Genomic DNA, 16,909 nt, shown 5'->3' with positions numbered 1-16,909 from the left:
GACCGACTGTCTGGGTTGAGCATCTTGCGAATGTCCTGATTAATGCGATCTACATGGGAATAGAAATAACTGTGACAAGAAAAAGACCATCATCTATATTTACAAAAGATGAGCATTTGCAATCCATGGAAAAAGGCACAGATATCAGGGGGGAATATAATTTGAAAAGTATTCCTGTGGAAAATCAAGTGCAGGAAAGTATAACAATATTTTGAGCAATACACCAAATAAAGCGGCATACAATGGAATAAATTAAACAAGTCAAAATGGTCATGATACAAGATATACTGAACATAGCAAAACATATGTCTAAGTCTTTTCAGTAAATTTTAAAACATGTCCAATATGTCTGATCTTTCATCATATGATTTGTCTACTCGGCTATGGATGAATTTTGCTGGAGTTCCTTGTACTCCCTCAATCTTGGGTGCATGAGCTTATGAGAATTTTGAAAAGAATAAAAGATGTTTTGGAAAGAAGTGAAAAGAGTGCAAAGAGGCAAGTCAGGAAGATCAGAGAGGGTAAAGGGGACAGATGGGCATTTGTTAGAGGATGAGGAGATTGTGAGACAGGTGGGTGGAGTATTTCTAGGAGTTTTCTGAATGTTGAGAGTGACAGAATAGCTGTGACCATGGTGGGCGGAGATACTAAAGAATGACTGGGATGAGTGAGAGAAGGTAAAAGTAGCACTGAAGGAAAGGCACCTGGGTTGGATAGTTGTTGTATGGAATGTCAGACAAAGGGTGGAGAAATGATAATAGAAAGGCAATTGAGGTTGTTCAATATATGTCTAAGAGAAGAAAGCATCCCAGTGGATTGAAGGAGTGCTCATATAGTTCCAATACATATGGGGGAGATATGTATGAATGCAGTAGTTTTTCAGGGATTAGTCTGTTACATGAAGTTGATAGTGTGCATGAATGTAGTGTATGAAAAGATTTGAAGGGAAATAGAGGAAGTGATTGGAGAAGAGCAGTGCGAGTTTAAGAGAGGAAGAGGGAGAGTTGGTCAAAGTTCTGTGGTAAGACAAATATAAGAGGAGTTTTCAGCAAAAGGCACTGATGTTATTTTAGCCATTCATAGACTTTGAGAAAGGATATGGTAGGGCTGACAGAAAAACATTGTGGTGCATGCATAAAGTGTTGTATATGGAAGAAGAGGAAGGCTGCTCAAGGTAGTGAAAGGATTTTACACAAAAACAAGTGGGCACAGGTGAGGATTGGGAATGGACTGAGTGAATAATTTGTGATCTAAATGCATCAAGGTTTTTGCATGGGAATGTTGAGAAGTACTGGGCACAGTATATCTTAAATATTTGAGTTGTGTGTTGCTTTTTTTCAATCAGGGGCTCGTGCTTGTATACTACATTGTAAGTGATTGGCAGGTTTGAGTTCTCCTTGACAGAAATATGTGCTTATAAGTTTCATGTACTGCTCTACTGGGGTTGTTTCAGTGTATAGTTATTATTCTTAATAATTCATTCTGTGTTGTTTGTGTAATGTATTCTTGATTGTTGTGCACTATATTGTGGAGATTTAGTTGCATGTGGTTTTATGAGTGGTATGTACAGTTACTAGTAAATCCTTCGGCTGAACAAAACATGAGCCTATTACTGCTCTTAATATGTAAATATTTTTGTCTTCATGGTCATGTTTTTTTGATTGTTGGGTTGAAGGACTCGTGTATCAAAGGTTAAGCCAAATATTTTAGGTTATCAAGTGGGAGAGGTTGGCCAATTAATCTGATTATTGGGCATTTCTTTGATTTATTGTGGATGGGGGTCAGCAATGCCACTAAAAATTTTGGAGGGGAATATAACATTCTGTTTTGTCTCAGCCATAGCTCTAGCTTGTTAATATACATGTGTGTTTTTGGCTACTATTTTGGAGTTGTTGTAATGGGTTATGATTCACATAGGTGAGAACTCTGACACTATCCTCTGAGTTTGGTAGGGGGAAGTCAACCATGAATAGTCTGAAGTAGTATTTTTCTTTGTGGGACTTCAATGTATATTCCTTTGACCTCTACCAGGTAGTTGTTCTGTGACACCGCACTCTGCTAGACAGGAGGATTGCTATTTCTGGTTATTGCCTACATCAGTTTCTATGATCTTCCTTGATAGGAAGATGGGGATGACAGGTGGTGATGTATACGGAGCTGCCTAGTGTAGGCCTTATGGTCTCTTGCAGTCTCCTTTATTCTTATGTTCTTATGTTATGTGTCTGGGGACTCAAAAGCCTTGTTATGTCTAATGCTACCGCTACATTTATATTTGTATTTGATGGCACTTTTTGTTGAAGCCCTCTTGTATTTACTGAGTATGGTACCTCATGAATAAGAAGAGTGTTGGTGGAATGGCTTTCTCTGAATCTATGCTGACTTGAGGAGATGGGTGTTTGTGCTTTGACTATTCCCAAGATCAGTCTTTCCCACAATTTGGATACAGTAGAAAGGTGGGAGATAGGTATGCAGGATGCTGGGATTTCTGGGGGCTTGTTTGTTGGTGACTATGTGTGTCTTTTTCCATATTCCTTCTTTGTTTCTGACCCACACAGTGTGATGGGGGAAGTAGGAAAACCTTCATCCCTGAGGTTTTCATTAGTTTCTGATAAGACTGCAATGACTCAATCAACCCCCTAAAATAGGTAGATAGGGATTTCAGTACGTACATACGCCTCGTGTTTGACTGGCAACCTGCTCTCCCACAGTAGCAATTATTTCGCTGCCAATAACCAGCACATTTATCTTTGAGGATATTATTGCACCAGATGTGGAGTCAGAGATGACAGAGCGATATAGGGAGGATATGTTGTGGAAGGATACAAATTGAGGAAAGGTGAGGTGGAGTCATAGAGATGATACAGCGATGTAGGCAGGATAGTGGAGTGGAAGGATATAAAAAAATGGAGGAAAGACAAGGTGGAGTCATAGAAATGATAGAATGGTGTAGGCAGGATAACAGAGTGGGAGAATACATAAAAAAAATTGGAGTCACAGAGATGATAGAGCGATATAGGCAGGATAACGGAGTGGGAGGATACATAAAAAAAATTGGAGTCACAGAGATGATAGAGCAATATAGGCAGGATAATGTTGTGGAAGGATACATTAAAAATTGTGGAAAGATGAGGTGGAGTCATAAAGATGATAGAGTGATGTAGGTAGAATAACGGAGTGGAAGGACACATAAAAGAAATGAAAGAAAGACGAGGTGAAGTCATAGAGATGATAGAGCAATGTAGGCAGGATAACGGAGTGGAAGGGAAAGACAGTAAAAACTAATAAGAGAGCTTGGGGTTAGTCCAGGTTACGTGACAGCCCCTCAAGGTATAGGTGTTGAAGGAATTTAAGATGAACAGTAGGGAGATGATTCTCTCCTACATTCCTCTCCTTGAACCACCACAAACAGGTACTCATCTTTGGTTCCCAAAGATGTATAATGAGCATAAACAAAAACAAATAAAGGTCAATTCAAAACCATAAAAAGGGTGATCAAACATATAAATATGACAAAAAGATAAATGAAACACACACAATACAATGCAAAACATTAAAATGCCACCAAATCTTTCACAATGAAGAACACCATAATTTTTTTTCTTAACAAAAGAACATTCAAATCAGCTCTGGGGTAATTCCTGAACAGAAAGGTCAATTTAATAAATCAAGACGCCCTTCAGTTTGGGGTTCATCTTTCAAAAGAATAAAATCTACTGGCTTCACCCAAAAGCAAACTACTGACAATATAAGTCTTTTGAACAAGTCAAAAGAACAGCATAATACTGATGAAAAATATCAAAACATATAATAAAGACAAAACAAACAAGTATAGTAACATCAAACATAGGTAAACTTTTTCCTTTAGATGTTCAGAACTTAAGATTCTCTTCCTGTCATAACAACTGAAATCATGTCCACTGCATCAGTTACACAATACCTTTGATATTAACTGTTCATCACTTCACAGTAGATGAAGTGTCTAACCTAGTACCAGTAGTCATAAGTTTGACTTTTTCTTTATCAGTACCCTGAACGGATATTACCAATTATGTAACATCTCTTTTCTTTTTACCATCATAATAATTAGGTCGGTGTGGATTTAGCCTTTGACTTTAGCTAACTCCCTTGTATGGGGGAAAAAGCCCTTCGTATATGTATGTATATGTATGTACTAATTGTATGAAGAAAATTCCCAATGCAGTTTGATGAAAATTAGATAAAATACATTTTCTGGGGTGTTTTATTGGCTTTCATTATAACCACTGGATCCCACTTCAGGACTCTTTTCAGGATGCAATTAATTCAAAACATTACTTCTGTTGTAACCCTTTTCTCCCTTACAAGGGGGATGGTTGAGTCAAAGTATATACCCACTCTTCACCAATTCAAAACTCATTTGTTATCCCTGATTAAGCCACTTCATTACATGTCTGATCACTTCTTCAAGCTATGCATGTACAGTTGCCTTCATTTTCATCTAAAGCCTGTCCATGGTATCAATTGTAACTTAATGGCTGGGGTATTGCTTAAATATATATAAATGAATATAGCTTAGAATTCCCTATGTATGGTAAATGGTTATCAACACATTTGTAGCAAAGGGTTCTTTTGTCTATGAATTGTTGATTGTGCTGTATTAATTTAGGATAGTTCCTATGTCATTGTACCAGGAAGAGGTGAGCAATCACCATGTCTGCTCTCCTTGTGTGAAATGGTGGAGGAAGTACACTGAAGCTGAAAAGAGATCTTGGGTCTAGTCCACAGACTGTCATTTATAGATGGAGGTGAAAATGTTGACGAGTTTTGACGATGGGTGAGACAGAGATCTCTGACACATGACATCTATCATAACCACCTCTTGCAGATACTTGTAATTGGTCCTTCCCTAAAGTACTGACTATACAAAACCCTAAATGCCTGAACCACAAAAATATATCTCTTCGATGAATGACTGAGGCAACTATCTAACAGAATGGCGAAAAAATTAAAAAAGATACAAATGAAACCGTGGGCTTTGATGCAAGTGAAGGAAACGGTAACTGCATATCTCCACAAATCTATTCTCTCTACCATTCCCAATGGTCTTGTTCTAATTACTCTCTCCAAACAAATGATGAAGTCAAATTCTTCCCAAAAATAGATATGGTATTTTCTTTCTTATGTACTAAAGCAGCACACTAATATGGAAACATATTGTGCACTTACCTGCATCCATGGTGACTGTGGGTTGTGGACTAGATGAGCTATCTCCATGCACCCATTGTAGCAGCACCTGTTAGTAAAGAGAACTGTTAACACTGAGAGAACCATAAATGTTGCCTCAAGTTTCACTCTCTGGAAACCTACAAACCCATGGCACATAGCAATGGCCCTCAGGTCCTCCCATTGATCTTTCTGGGAAGAAATGTTGGACTGTTATCTAAGCTGAATTAGTGTAGGACAACTTATATGTCACTGACTGATAGCAAATGGAAGTGGAGAGCAGTCACTGGATGTCAATTCTGCGTATGTGAAAAGGTGGAGGAAATACAGCTAAAGTTGACAGTTTTGAGCCTGATCCCAAGACTGAGTGCCAGCCCCCTGGAGCTGTACCTCCAGTTGGAGGTGAGGGGTGGTGTTGAGAGGTTACGAAGATGGGCAGCAGGGAACTGATTCTCTCTGATATTTGTCTTGCAAGATTACCACTTGCAAATAGCTGTTGTTGGTCCCACATTAGGAGGAGCAAGTACAGAAAGTACACGTACATACACTACCACATAAACGCTGAAAGTCAAAAGCTAGTAACAGCATGAGGTGAGCAGTTGCAAGTTCTCTTTATATCAAAAGGCAGAGGAAATACAGATGAAAGTGATGAGGATTGATGGATTTTGACAATGGGCGGTGTGGAGATGACTCTGACACCTGTCTCACAGACCATCACTTGTACGTACTTGATATTGATCCTGTCTACGAGATCAAAGAGTTGAAAAGGGCAAAGTGGGCACCTTTAATGCTTTTAATCTGTCAAATACCAGACAATTCTATTCAGCTTGAAGGAGACCTTGGGCAGTAGAGGGCTACAAAGCTATCCTTAAACTGGCATGGCGGCTGCACTTGGGCTCCCATCTAGTGCTGGGGTTATGCAAGCATAAAGCGAACCTGGCCATCGAGACAAATTGCCTGGATACGAACATCATACAGAGGTCATAAAGTACTTCATTTTATACTGCCCCCTCAAGGCCATACCAAGATAATGGCACAACATTTCTTCCTTGAGTGACTTATGTGCCAATCTGGTGGCTGTTGTCAGTTACCCGTGGATCTTTTGTAAGAGACCTGAGATTTTAGATATTTTTTTTTACTATTACAAAACAGATTTTAGAAAAAGTCTCCAACACTACAATGAAAAAAATAAAAATAATGTTATCCCTTCAGCTCATCTGTATTCTTTTACTGATAAACTAGTGCTTCTATCTTTGAAGACAATGTCATACCAAACTGATGGAGTTGTAGAGATGATAAAGGAGCAATTTATAGAGGATAGCAAAAAGGCAGGATGTTACAGGTTAAAATAATCAGCTTTTTTCTGTATGTGGCAATTAATTTCCAATCATAAAAGAATGATATGACTGGTGCATATGAATTTACCCAAAGTCCCTATAATATTGACTGCATCAAACCAATGGAGACAATACTCCATAGGAGATTCCCGAAACTGATTGACATTGTCTGGTATATAACAGCTAAAAACAAATCCACAAGTGGGGGGTGGGGTAGTATGTGTGAGTAAATTTTGACGCAGCCCGAAGGGATTTCTCCCTGTCCTCTCCTTATATGCAAGGGGGGACGGAGAGGGGGGGTCGCCGATTAAATGAAGCGGCCTTCCTGTGGATATGCTGTGTCTTGCGACACTGCTTCTGACCCAGGGCGGTGGGCAGGGTGCAGGGATGACCCGTCATCCAGGAGGTGCTCACATGAGAGGGAGTGTATTTGGGGATGAAATGGGTTGGAGTGTTTTTATGCCTTTCCCTTTTTGGCTACCTCCCTTGGAAGGGGGAAAAAGCCTTGGTATATGTATATATGTATGTACCTAATCATGTAGGAGTTACTATATTAGTCTGAAACCTTGCACAACAGTAACATACTTGGAGTTGAATTGTATCATTTATAACCCTTCTGAATAAAAGATTAAAATTGCACCATGCCAATGGCCCAGTTTAAGGATATTGAAGACCTTCAGCTAATCTGAAGGGAGAGTCTATTCAATACAAAATTATCATTCAAAATAGTAAACATTAATGTCAACTGCTACAAAGTATGTTTCATTTCATCCTACAAATCATCCAAAGCAAACATACAGTATGCACTGTTCTTCCAATAGTTATTGTTTACTACAAATTAACAATATTTTTTTTTGTACTGTCTTGCTATATTGCTTCTGACCCAGGGCAGCGAGCAGGATATAGGGATGACCCATCATCCATGAGGAGCTAAGATGAGAGGGAGGAAAGGGTGGTTGAGGGGAGTGGAATGGGTGGGAGTAGGTGCGTTCCTTTGAATTGGCTACCTCCCTTATACAGGGGAAAAAGACCCTTTATATATACATAGCCCTCTGTGAGGGGCACCGTCCTAGCCTTCCGATAGGGGGAGTTTGTGACGTTAAACCATATCATCATCATATATACATAACAATATGAGGGTGATTACAACCTACATATACTTAAAAATCAACAGCAATAACATACAGCCAACAGAAAAAGGCCTTAAAATATTAAGGGCCTGAGACTTCAACCTTACTAGCCTAATGATTAATTTGGTTTTCACTAAGAGGACAGCATATCTACAAACATAAATACAGATAAAGCTTAGCTGAATCTTCTAACACACACTGCTAACAAAAAACAGAACTAAAGGAGACTGCTGTTGCCCATCATGTAAGAATTCTGTATTGAAGTCTGCGGGCATTCCTTACTCTCGATGTATTTAAAAACAACGGGCTCCAGAAAATTTCATCAAAAGGATGCACTTGCAAAAAACCACGCATTGCACATTCATGATAGTACTCCATACTACAGTCAAATCATTCATAGTGTAGGTACTATAGGTTAAAGGGGATATCATGTAGTAAACGCAAGCTGCCCAATATAGCTCTTAGTAGCTGCCCCAAAGTCTGAAGAACATATATATATAAAAGTTCGTCTTGGGTTACAGCAAGAAAGCAAGGTGAAATTAGAACTTTTGGTTCACAATAAACCTGTACAAGTAGGTAGTTATCAATTACTCTTAGCAGAGCAGTAAGGAATAACAGCTAGCTATCAATTATACCCTTTGCTATGATCACATCCTTTACTGTAAAGTATTCAACTATGGTACTACTGACAACCAGAATAAATCCTGTTGAGAATGTCACAGTTGTGGGGGCTTAATTAAGATAGTCTCAATTAATTTCTTTTCTATGGTGATAGGCTTTTAAATGCAACAGCTTTTTTTCCCCTTACAAGGGAGGTAGACAAAGTCGAATGATATAATTCCACTCCTACCAATTTCATCTCCTCTTACTCCACTCCCATTCACCCCCTCCTCCCTCCCTCTTTTCTTGGCTCCTCCTGGATGATGGGTCATCCCTGCATCTCGCCCATTGCCCTGGGTCACAAAAAATGCAAGACACAGCACATCCACAGCAAGGCTGCTTCATTTATTCAGTGACCGTCCTCTCCATCCCCTTATGCAGAAAGAGAGAAGATCAAGAGAAATCCTTTTGGGTTGCATCAAAACATCATTCACACATAACTACTCCCCAACCCCCCTCCCTCATTCCTTTCCATGTATCACAGCATCATCCATACACAACCATTCTCCACTCACCCCTATCTTCTGTCTTCTCCCTTCCTTCCTGAACAGACATCCCCATCTTTCCCAATGCCCCTTTTATCCCCTCCATCCATCTCATCCTTGGTTACCCCCTAACATTCACTCCATCCACCTCTGCCTTCCACACCTCTTTTACTCTCTCTTCACTCATTCTTTCCATGTCTCCAAAATATCCCAATACTCTTTCATCAAACCCATCTCCCAACTCTTTTTCCATCCCCATTCTCCTTCTCACTTCTTTGTTTCTCATTCTATCCAGCCTAGTAAGTTAGTAACCCCTACCATACTTCTCAGGCATTTCATCTCAAACACATCTAAACTCTTCCTCTCCTATGTTCCATGTTTCTGCTCCATACATTGCTATCAGTACAATTACCCCTTTATACAATCTCTTACCATCCATTCCTAAATGTCTATTTCTCATTACACTTTTAATCCCCCAAGGCATTTACTTGCTTCTCTCAATCTACATTCTATCTCCACTTTCAAGTTAATTATCTGATATTAACCAGTTAAATATCTAGAGCACAGTGTCTAACATCTTTTATATGATGATTCAACCAATCAATCTATTGCCCCTGGTTTCTCTTGCAGAAGACCTATGGCTTTTTGGTAACCAGCAATAGTTTATTTCAATATTTCAAAATTCAATATAAGTAATAAGGCAAATAGGAGTTTAGTAAACAAAGAATTGGTATTCATCCTTTCAATATGGGGGGCACCCCCTGCTGAATAAGGGAGGAGGCGATCCCAAAGGATGGAGGTCCAAAATTATCTCCCTGGTGCCCGTCTCCAAAGCTCACCAGCACCTCCATGGAGAGGATTGGCATTTGAGTCTGCAGACTGAGCCCAAGAACTTTCTATCAATTTGGCATTTGAGTCTGCAGACTGACCCAAGAACTTTCTATCAATTTCCACTATCTTTTGAGTGCTTTTTCACAATAGGACTGGTGTCAAATAGCTACTGCCCATCTCTTTCTCCTATCTGGTGACACAAAAAGAGACCCACACTTGCCTAACAGACAAAAGTCTGTCAAAAAAAAAAAAAAAAAATCTACAGGAGGGGACAAGGCCTAATATTGGCATTACGTGACTTAGAAAAACTTGGGCAACAAGTGTTTTCTTTATCAAAAATTTCAATCTCAGTTAAATAAAAATACGCTACTAAGTTGGACAACTGCAACTGGAGCAGGGTTACACGAGTTAATCATACTGAACAAAATTATGTGTCCCTGATTATTATTATCATTATTATTATGATGATGATGATAATAATAATAATAAAAGTAAATAAAAATAAATAAATAAGTAAAAAATGTCAACATATATGGTAGAAGAATCGGGACCTCATTTTTTCTCTTCCAGCCCCATAAATTATGGCTATGTTATTCTCCTTGGCTTATTAGAGCTGGGTCATGCAACTACTTTCTCCAACAGCCAATACACATGTGTATTTCAAAATTGTAGCATACAGGGAAGGAGCAACGGTAGTGGGGTCATGTCTCTTACTATCCAATTAATTATCATACCTAACTTCAAATGTGTGTGTGTGTGCATGTAGGTGTATTAACTTAAATGTATCAAACAGGAAGGAAGCAACACTTGTGTAGTCCTATCTCCCCAATTCATCAACCTAACTTTAAATTAATGTATGGTTCCAATTTGGGTTATATATCTATTTTCCAATTATTATACTTACATTTTAATTCCTGTATTGTTTCAGCTTGGGCTATACCACCTAAGCTATTCCATGTATTTATGTATATGTATGGGAAACTATTTCTTCACACACAGTTGGGATTTAACCCTTTTCAATATGTTCTCATGACCTCTTAAAGCCATCCCAACCCTACTGAAGAGAACTCTTCTATCAATGTAGTCTATCCCCTTTAATGACCTAAATACTTTGTATAAGTGTGTGTATTTACCTAACTGTAGTATACAGGAAAGGAACAACACTTGTTGGGTCCCATTTCCTATCCTCTAAGTTTCTAACATACCTAGACTCCAATTCATGTACAATTCCAACTTAATCTATATCTTTGATTTCCAATGTGTGTGTGTGTGTGATTCACCATGGTCTTGAACCAAGTATTGGACTCGTGATCAACAGTTATGTCCCTCCTGGAAGAGAGCTCAGAGCTCATATATGACCAATCTATGGGTAATGCTGTGACCTTATATACACACACCCCCAACTCCCCACCCACGAGAGTTGGAGTAACAACCTGCAGTGCAGTGATAGTGAAATTATTTCAGCCCTGGGTGGGATTCGAACTTGGACCGTCATAGTGGCAGTCATGAACTCTACTGACTGCACCATCGAGTTGTGTCGTGTGTGTGTGTGTGTGTGTATGCATATGTACTTACCTAATTGTAGTATACAGGAAAAAGAGCAATATTTGCTGGGTCCCACTTCCTATTCTCTTATTATTTATCCTACCTAGCCTCAAATTCATGTACGGTTCCAACTTAATCTCTATCCTTGATTTCCAATTACCATATTTAGATTTGAACTTGTGTGTTGTTTGGGCTTGGGCTTTATCACTTCCTAAACTATTCCAAATATTTATACATTTGTATGGAAAACTGTATTTCTAAATTTGCTCCCATGACCTCTTAACCCCTTCCATACGGTGCCGCACACGTAGGCGTCATGGACTTAGATCTCGGTGGCAGCAGCCAATGCCAGCCGTACGACGTGTTGTAATAATACTCGCATCATAAAATATAGTCACCGCTTATATCGATCGTTCTCTCTTCACCCGTGAATTTTGATAACCATAGAAAATGCGATTACAAAAGAATTAGAAAGAATGTCATTATGGATGGGCAACTACAATAAATATAATCAAGACGCCGATATGTCAGCCTCGCGAATACACTCGCTCCCCATGACGCCTACGTGTGCGGCACCGTATGGAAGGGGTTAAGGCCTTCCCATCTTTAATCACGAGATCTTTTCTGTCAATGCAATCTATCCCCTTTAGTGACCTGAATCTTATCTCTTTCTCTTCAACCTTTCAAAGTTGGTAGACCCAGTGCTTTTAGTCTCTCCTCATATGGTTTGTGTGTGTGTGTGATTCACCATGGTCTTGGACCACATGTTGGACTCATGACTGACAGCTATTACCCTTCCGAATGAGAGCTCTGAGCTCGTATATGTTTTACACCCCCTCCCCCCAATTCCTTGCCCATCAAGAGCTGAAGTGCTGGACTGCAGTGCAATGATGCTGAAATTATTTCAGCACTGGGCGGGAATCAAACTCAAGACTGTTGGATTAGCAGTTGCAAATGGTATCACCGTGCCATCAAACCATGTGTGTGTATGCACACAGACATGCATATGCAGAGCTTTCACATCACTGACAAACATGCAAAACTGCAACAGGAGAAAAGAAACTTGTAAGCAATATGTACATTTGTGTGTTACATCCCCAGATGGAGTAACAAAGAAACAAGTACAGTACTACCTCTCATTAACGGACATTAATAAGCTGTGTTTGCGGTGTTTTTGGTGCTGTTGTTTAGTGCTGTGCAATCACTATGCCACCCAAAAACCACTACAAATCAACGGATTTTTCACACCAACGGACACCGTTACCCCCCTTTAAGTCCATTAATGAGAGGTAGTACTGTATTCTAATTGGATAATGTCTGAAAAATAGGGCCAGTGCACCTATTCACATCACTTTCTTGTGCACAATATCTCCACTTTTGTCCCCTTCTGTCTGTTTTCCTTTATGATGGGTATATATCCACAACACTGATGTCTTTGTTACTCTCAGGATGTAATACACTAAAGTACTTCCTGTCATCAAGTTCCTTTTCTCTGTTAGTAGTTTTCTGAATACACTATATATATATATATATATATATATATATATATATATATATATATATATATATATATATATATATATATATATTGGTATATAAAACATTGCTATAAAATCAATATATAGTAACAATAATAATAATTCCTCAATTGGAAACCCAGCCTCACCAGACTTCTAAATATATTTCTGGTACAATGTCATTTATGACCATGTAATTAACTACTGTAAGTTTCACTATACAAAGTATGATGGTATAAGATATAATATCAATAAAATTTTGTCACATTTTTTATCTATATTAAAACATTATTATTTTCTTAGCATTTTTTAAGTGTACCCAAACTTTTGGGGAACCAATGAGTTTTTACATGGACTAAGCTCCCATAGCCCCCCTGTAGCTACAGGCTTGAGTTCCACAACAGTCAGTAACAGTCCTCAAACCTTCCTATAGACCTCTCTGGGAAGAAACAGAAGAATGTTGTCTGTGTTGTATTTACCCAATTGTCATGGGGTTTGTTTGTGGAACCCGGTCTTTTTTCCTCCATTGACCAAACTTCACTCCAAAATATTTGTTTATGGTTTTAGATTGGACTCTATCCTTTTTTAGGATATTTTAGGGACCAATGATGGGGACTTGCACAAAGTGGTCTTGTGAACAGGAAGTCAGAGAGCCATCTTCATGCTACCTATTTTCAAACCACATTAATTACATGAAAGTGTTAGTCTGTTTCTATGTCTCTGGCTACATGTATGGTACTTTCTACAGACCTATTTCTACCATTGGCTGGTAGAACAGTCGCTAATTGTTAGCTCTCCTTATGTAAAAAAAAGTGAAGGAATGATTATGATTTATGACTGGTCACATCTTAGAAACAACAGTGATGCATATGGGAACAGCTGCTAGTAGGGCTCGTTGTTGTGAACGTCTTTCTAGTTAAGAGAAACATCCAAGCACATGTCCCTTGATAACATCATTATATCCAGACAAATATATAAATCATGGGATAAACTGTAAGTCAGGAAGCCAAACATATGAGACCTACTGTCTCATTGATTGGTCTCAAAACCCTGGAGTTCCTAGCACTGACAACTGGTCTCATAGAATGCAGACTACCATTTCATACTATGTTACACTTATCTCACCTTTCTGATAATTCATCTTTTTCAGTAAGGCAATACTGAAATGAGTGTTTATCAAAGGATGAGGTGGTCCTATGCTACCCTACTTCAAAGCTTATCAACACTCCATCTCTTGATTAAGCCACAAATGGCTAGCACTCAGTTTCAGAGACCAGGTCCAAGATTGCTCCCTTTATAATTTTGACTATTTCCTCCCAGTTTTCCATAAAAGGAAAGCCAAGAACCAGCAACTGTTCCACCCAACTATGAAAAACATTTTGTTAGTGAGTGTGTGTCTTAAACAATTACTGTAAACATACAACCTCATTGTGGCGACACATTTTTATCTTTTATCATTAAAGATAATCTGATATCATAAAGTTATATGGAAGGGAATGGGTGGGGGGATGGAGGGGGTGTGAGGGAGTATGTGTGAATGATAATTTGACACAGCCCAAAGGGAGTTCTCCCCATCTTATCTTTTTCTGCATGAGGGTACAGAGAGGGAGGGCCACCAATTAAATGATGCAGCCTTGCTGTGGATGTGCTGTGTCTTGCTATATTACTTTTGATCCAGGGCAGTGGGTGAGATGCAGGGATGACCTCTCATCCAGAATGAGCCAAGAAAAGATGGAGGGAAGGGTGCTGGATGGAAGTGGAGTATGTGGGGATGAAATAGGTGAGAGTGGGTTTATGCCTTAGACTTTGGCTACCTCCCTTGTAAGGGGGAAAAAGCTGTTGGTATACATAAGTGGAGTAGGAAACACAGGAGTCTTAGTCTGAGTTTATTCCTGACTAGTTTCACAGGTATGCTTTTTCATTCCTTTGAAAAAGCATTCCTGTGAAACTCGTCAGGAATAAACTCAGACTAAGACTCCTATGTTTCCTACTTCACTTATGTCAACCTGTCATAATGTCTCAACAACTGTTGGTATACATATATATATATATATATATATATATATATATATATATATATATATATATATATATATATATATATATATATATATATATATATATATATATAAAGTTACCCATATATTACCATAGGAAAAAATCTAATTTTGAAGTTTTGAAATTCTTCAACTCGTATACCGTTTTTTTTTTTTAATAACATTAATAAATATTCTTTCAATCTTTAAAGACTGGAAGTCTGCAACTCCATGGTAACAAATAATAATCTTTGGGGCCTACCACTGATCTCTCTGAAAAGAAATGTTGGTATGTTGTCCACACTGTATAATGTGGATTGGTTTTTACCTCATCGGCTGGTAGGACGAGGGTGTAGTCATATGCTGTGAGCTCCCCTCAAGTGGAAAAGTGAAGGAAGGATAGTTAAAGATGATATAAGAGATCCTGATTTCTGTCTGAACATTGAACACCAGACTATTAGGGTTCTACCTACATATAAAGATGTTGGTATTGATATTTTTAAAGATGAACTGAAAGGGAAATGAATCTTTCTAATATATATCATGTAGTACCACCACGGACATGTACCCTTAACTAATCCTCTAAATTTAATATACACTGTCCAAATAGTTACATTAAAAACTATTTTTACTCTAATGTAGATGAATAAAAATAAATTGGCATTTTTGCTTTAATTTCTGGTAATAACATATTTATTGGTTAATTTAGTAAGTCAAATAGATCCACTCAATTTGTATTTAACTGAATGACTACCCACTCAAATTCCTGTCAATATAACCAAAGAAGCACTCAATCAGGTGTAAATACGATAATACTCAGCCACCCTCTTCTCCAACACGGGTTCAAATTAATCAAATATCAACCAGTCCAATATAATAGAGGAGTGGTCACTTACATATTATTAATCCTTTGAGATTTAAGTTATATTTCTATTCACTGCACACATTTTCCAAAAATTATATCATACCAAAAACACGAAGGGTATGGTACAATACATACAATATGAATATCCCAAAGAATCAATTCTCCATTCATGAATCCCACATACAGTGCACCATATCTGTACTTTGTATAGTTAATAACCTTACCATACCTATCAAAGTGCACAATCGTAGGAAAGTATGCCATGTAATACAGTTCAGCTAATTGAAATAAGCACGCTCTCTTGACGACATCACTAGTAAACCAATAGAAATCACTTCCCAGCTTTTCCCTGGACCTGGTGCACTTCACTTCGTCTGCAAAGGAGTCACTAATGTCTTTCTAGAACACAAATGCTTACCCAGCACCGTAAAACTCAATCAGACCCAAGATATGGTCTGTGTGTGTGTATATTACAAAACGGTACACTACATTACTGTGGTAACTGATACAATAGTAAACGCCCACTGGAACCAAGATAAGTCACGAAGCTTTCAGTAACCTCTTGACCTGTCATCGCACGTCCCTTTATTAAGACCCTTTTCACTCTGTTAACGCAACCCAATCATCAGTTCGATACCAAAGCAGCATTGTGTCACTTTCTTACCTTCTATACAGAAGAAAATTATGCGCTGGTATGCATATTTTAACCCATGATTCTAACCCCATTTGTCATATCGGAAAATTCTCAAGAAACTTGTGTACATGACGCTCCTGCCATCTGTTGACAGAAATATAATACAAATTTCGATGGTTCTTTTCGTATTAAGATAAATGTAAAAATATTTTTATTTGTAGATATATCCTATACTAGCAAAAATAGTATCTATTCGATCACGATATGGATAAAATTTATATAATTTCGACTATAGTATACGCACTATTTACGCACTCGCGCATGCCCACACCGAAGCTGGAGCCGACAGGAATTCCAGTCAAGCTTTCACAAACGAATTGTAGGCTAAGCTAGAAATCTTGACCGCTTTAAAACCGAGAGTAAAGCTGCTAGAGTCAGCTGTGGAACTGGTGAAATATAAATATATACAGTCTCAAAATTGAAATAAAATTTTATAAAAAAAAAAAATATTCATGATATTCTCATGTATATATTTTTTTCTTTTACCACACCAGGCAAGACACATGATCATGGCTAAGCAAATTATAGGAATTAACCCTATCGCTATTGGGGGAGGTGGGTGTCAATATCTAGATTTATATAAAAGGTGCCATGACCCCTCACTCGA

At 38.3% G+C, this 16,909-nt stretch overlaps 1 protein-coding gene across 3 annotated transcripts in view; it reads right to left on the bottom strand.

Moving 5' to 3' along the window:
* Positions 1-16,587, bottom strand: part of LOC143025652 (USP6 N-terminal-like protein) — a 58,296-nt gene extending 41,709 nt beyond the window's left edge. Inside the window, exons 1-2 of one of the 3 annotated variants that reach the window (XM_076185646.1) lie at positions 16,547-16,587; positions 5,206-5,272 (exon numbers count right to left, since the gene is read on the bottom strand). In XM_076185646.1, the coding sequence (XP_076041761.1) occupies positions 5,206-5,215 (10 nt within the window). In that variant the 5' untranslated portion in view covers positions 5,216-5,272; positions 16,547-16,587. Of the gene's footprint in view, positions 1-5,205; positions 5,273-16,026; positions 16,094-16,272; positions 16,383-16,546 lie in introns of those variants that run through there. The other 2 variants (XM_076185644.1, XM_076185645.1) reach the window with 2 other exon arrangements.
* Between the last annotated feature and the right edge of the window lie 322 nt (positions 16,588-16,909).

This window comes from Oratosquilla oratoria, chromosome 5, assembly GCF_046742065.1.
Source record: "Oratosquilla oratoria isolate Oo_2021 chromosome 5, ASM4674206v1, whole genome shotgun sequence".
Taxonomy (NCBI): domain Eukaryota; kingdom Metazoa; phylum Arthropoda; class Malacostraca; order Stomatopoda; family Squillidae; genus Oratosquilla; species Oratosquilla oratoria.
This window is presented reverse-complemented; position numbering and strand designations above follow the sequence as displayed.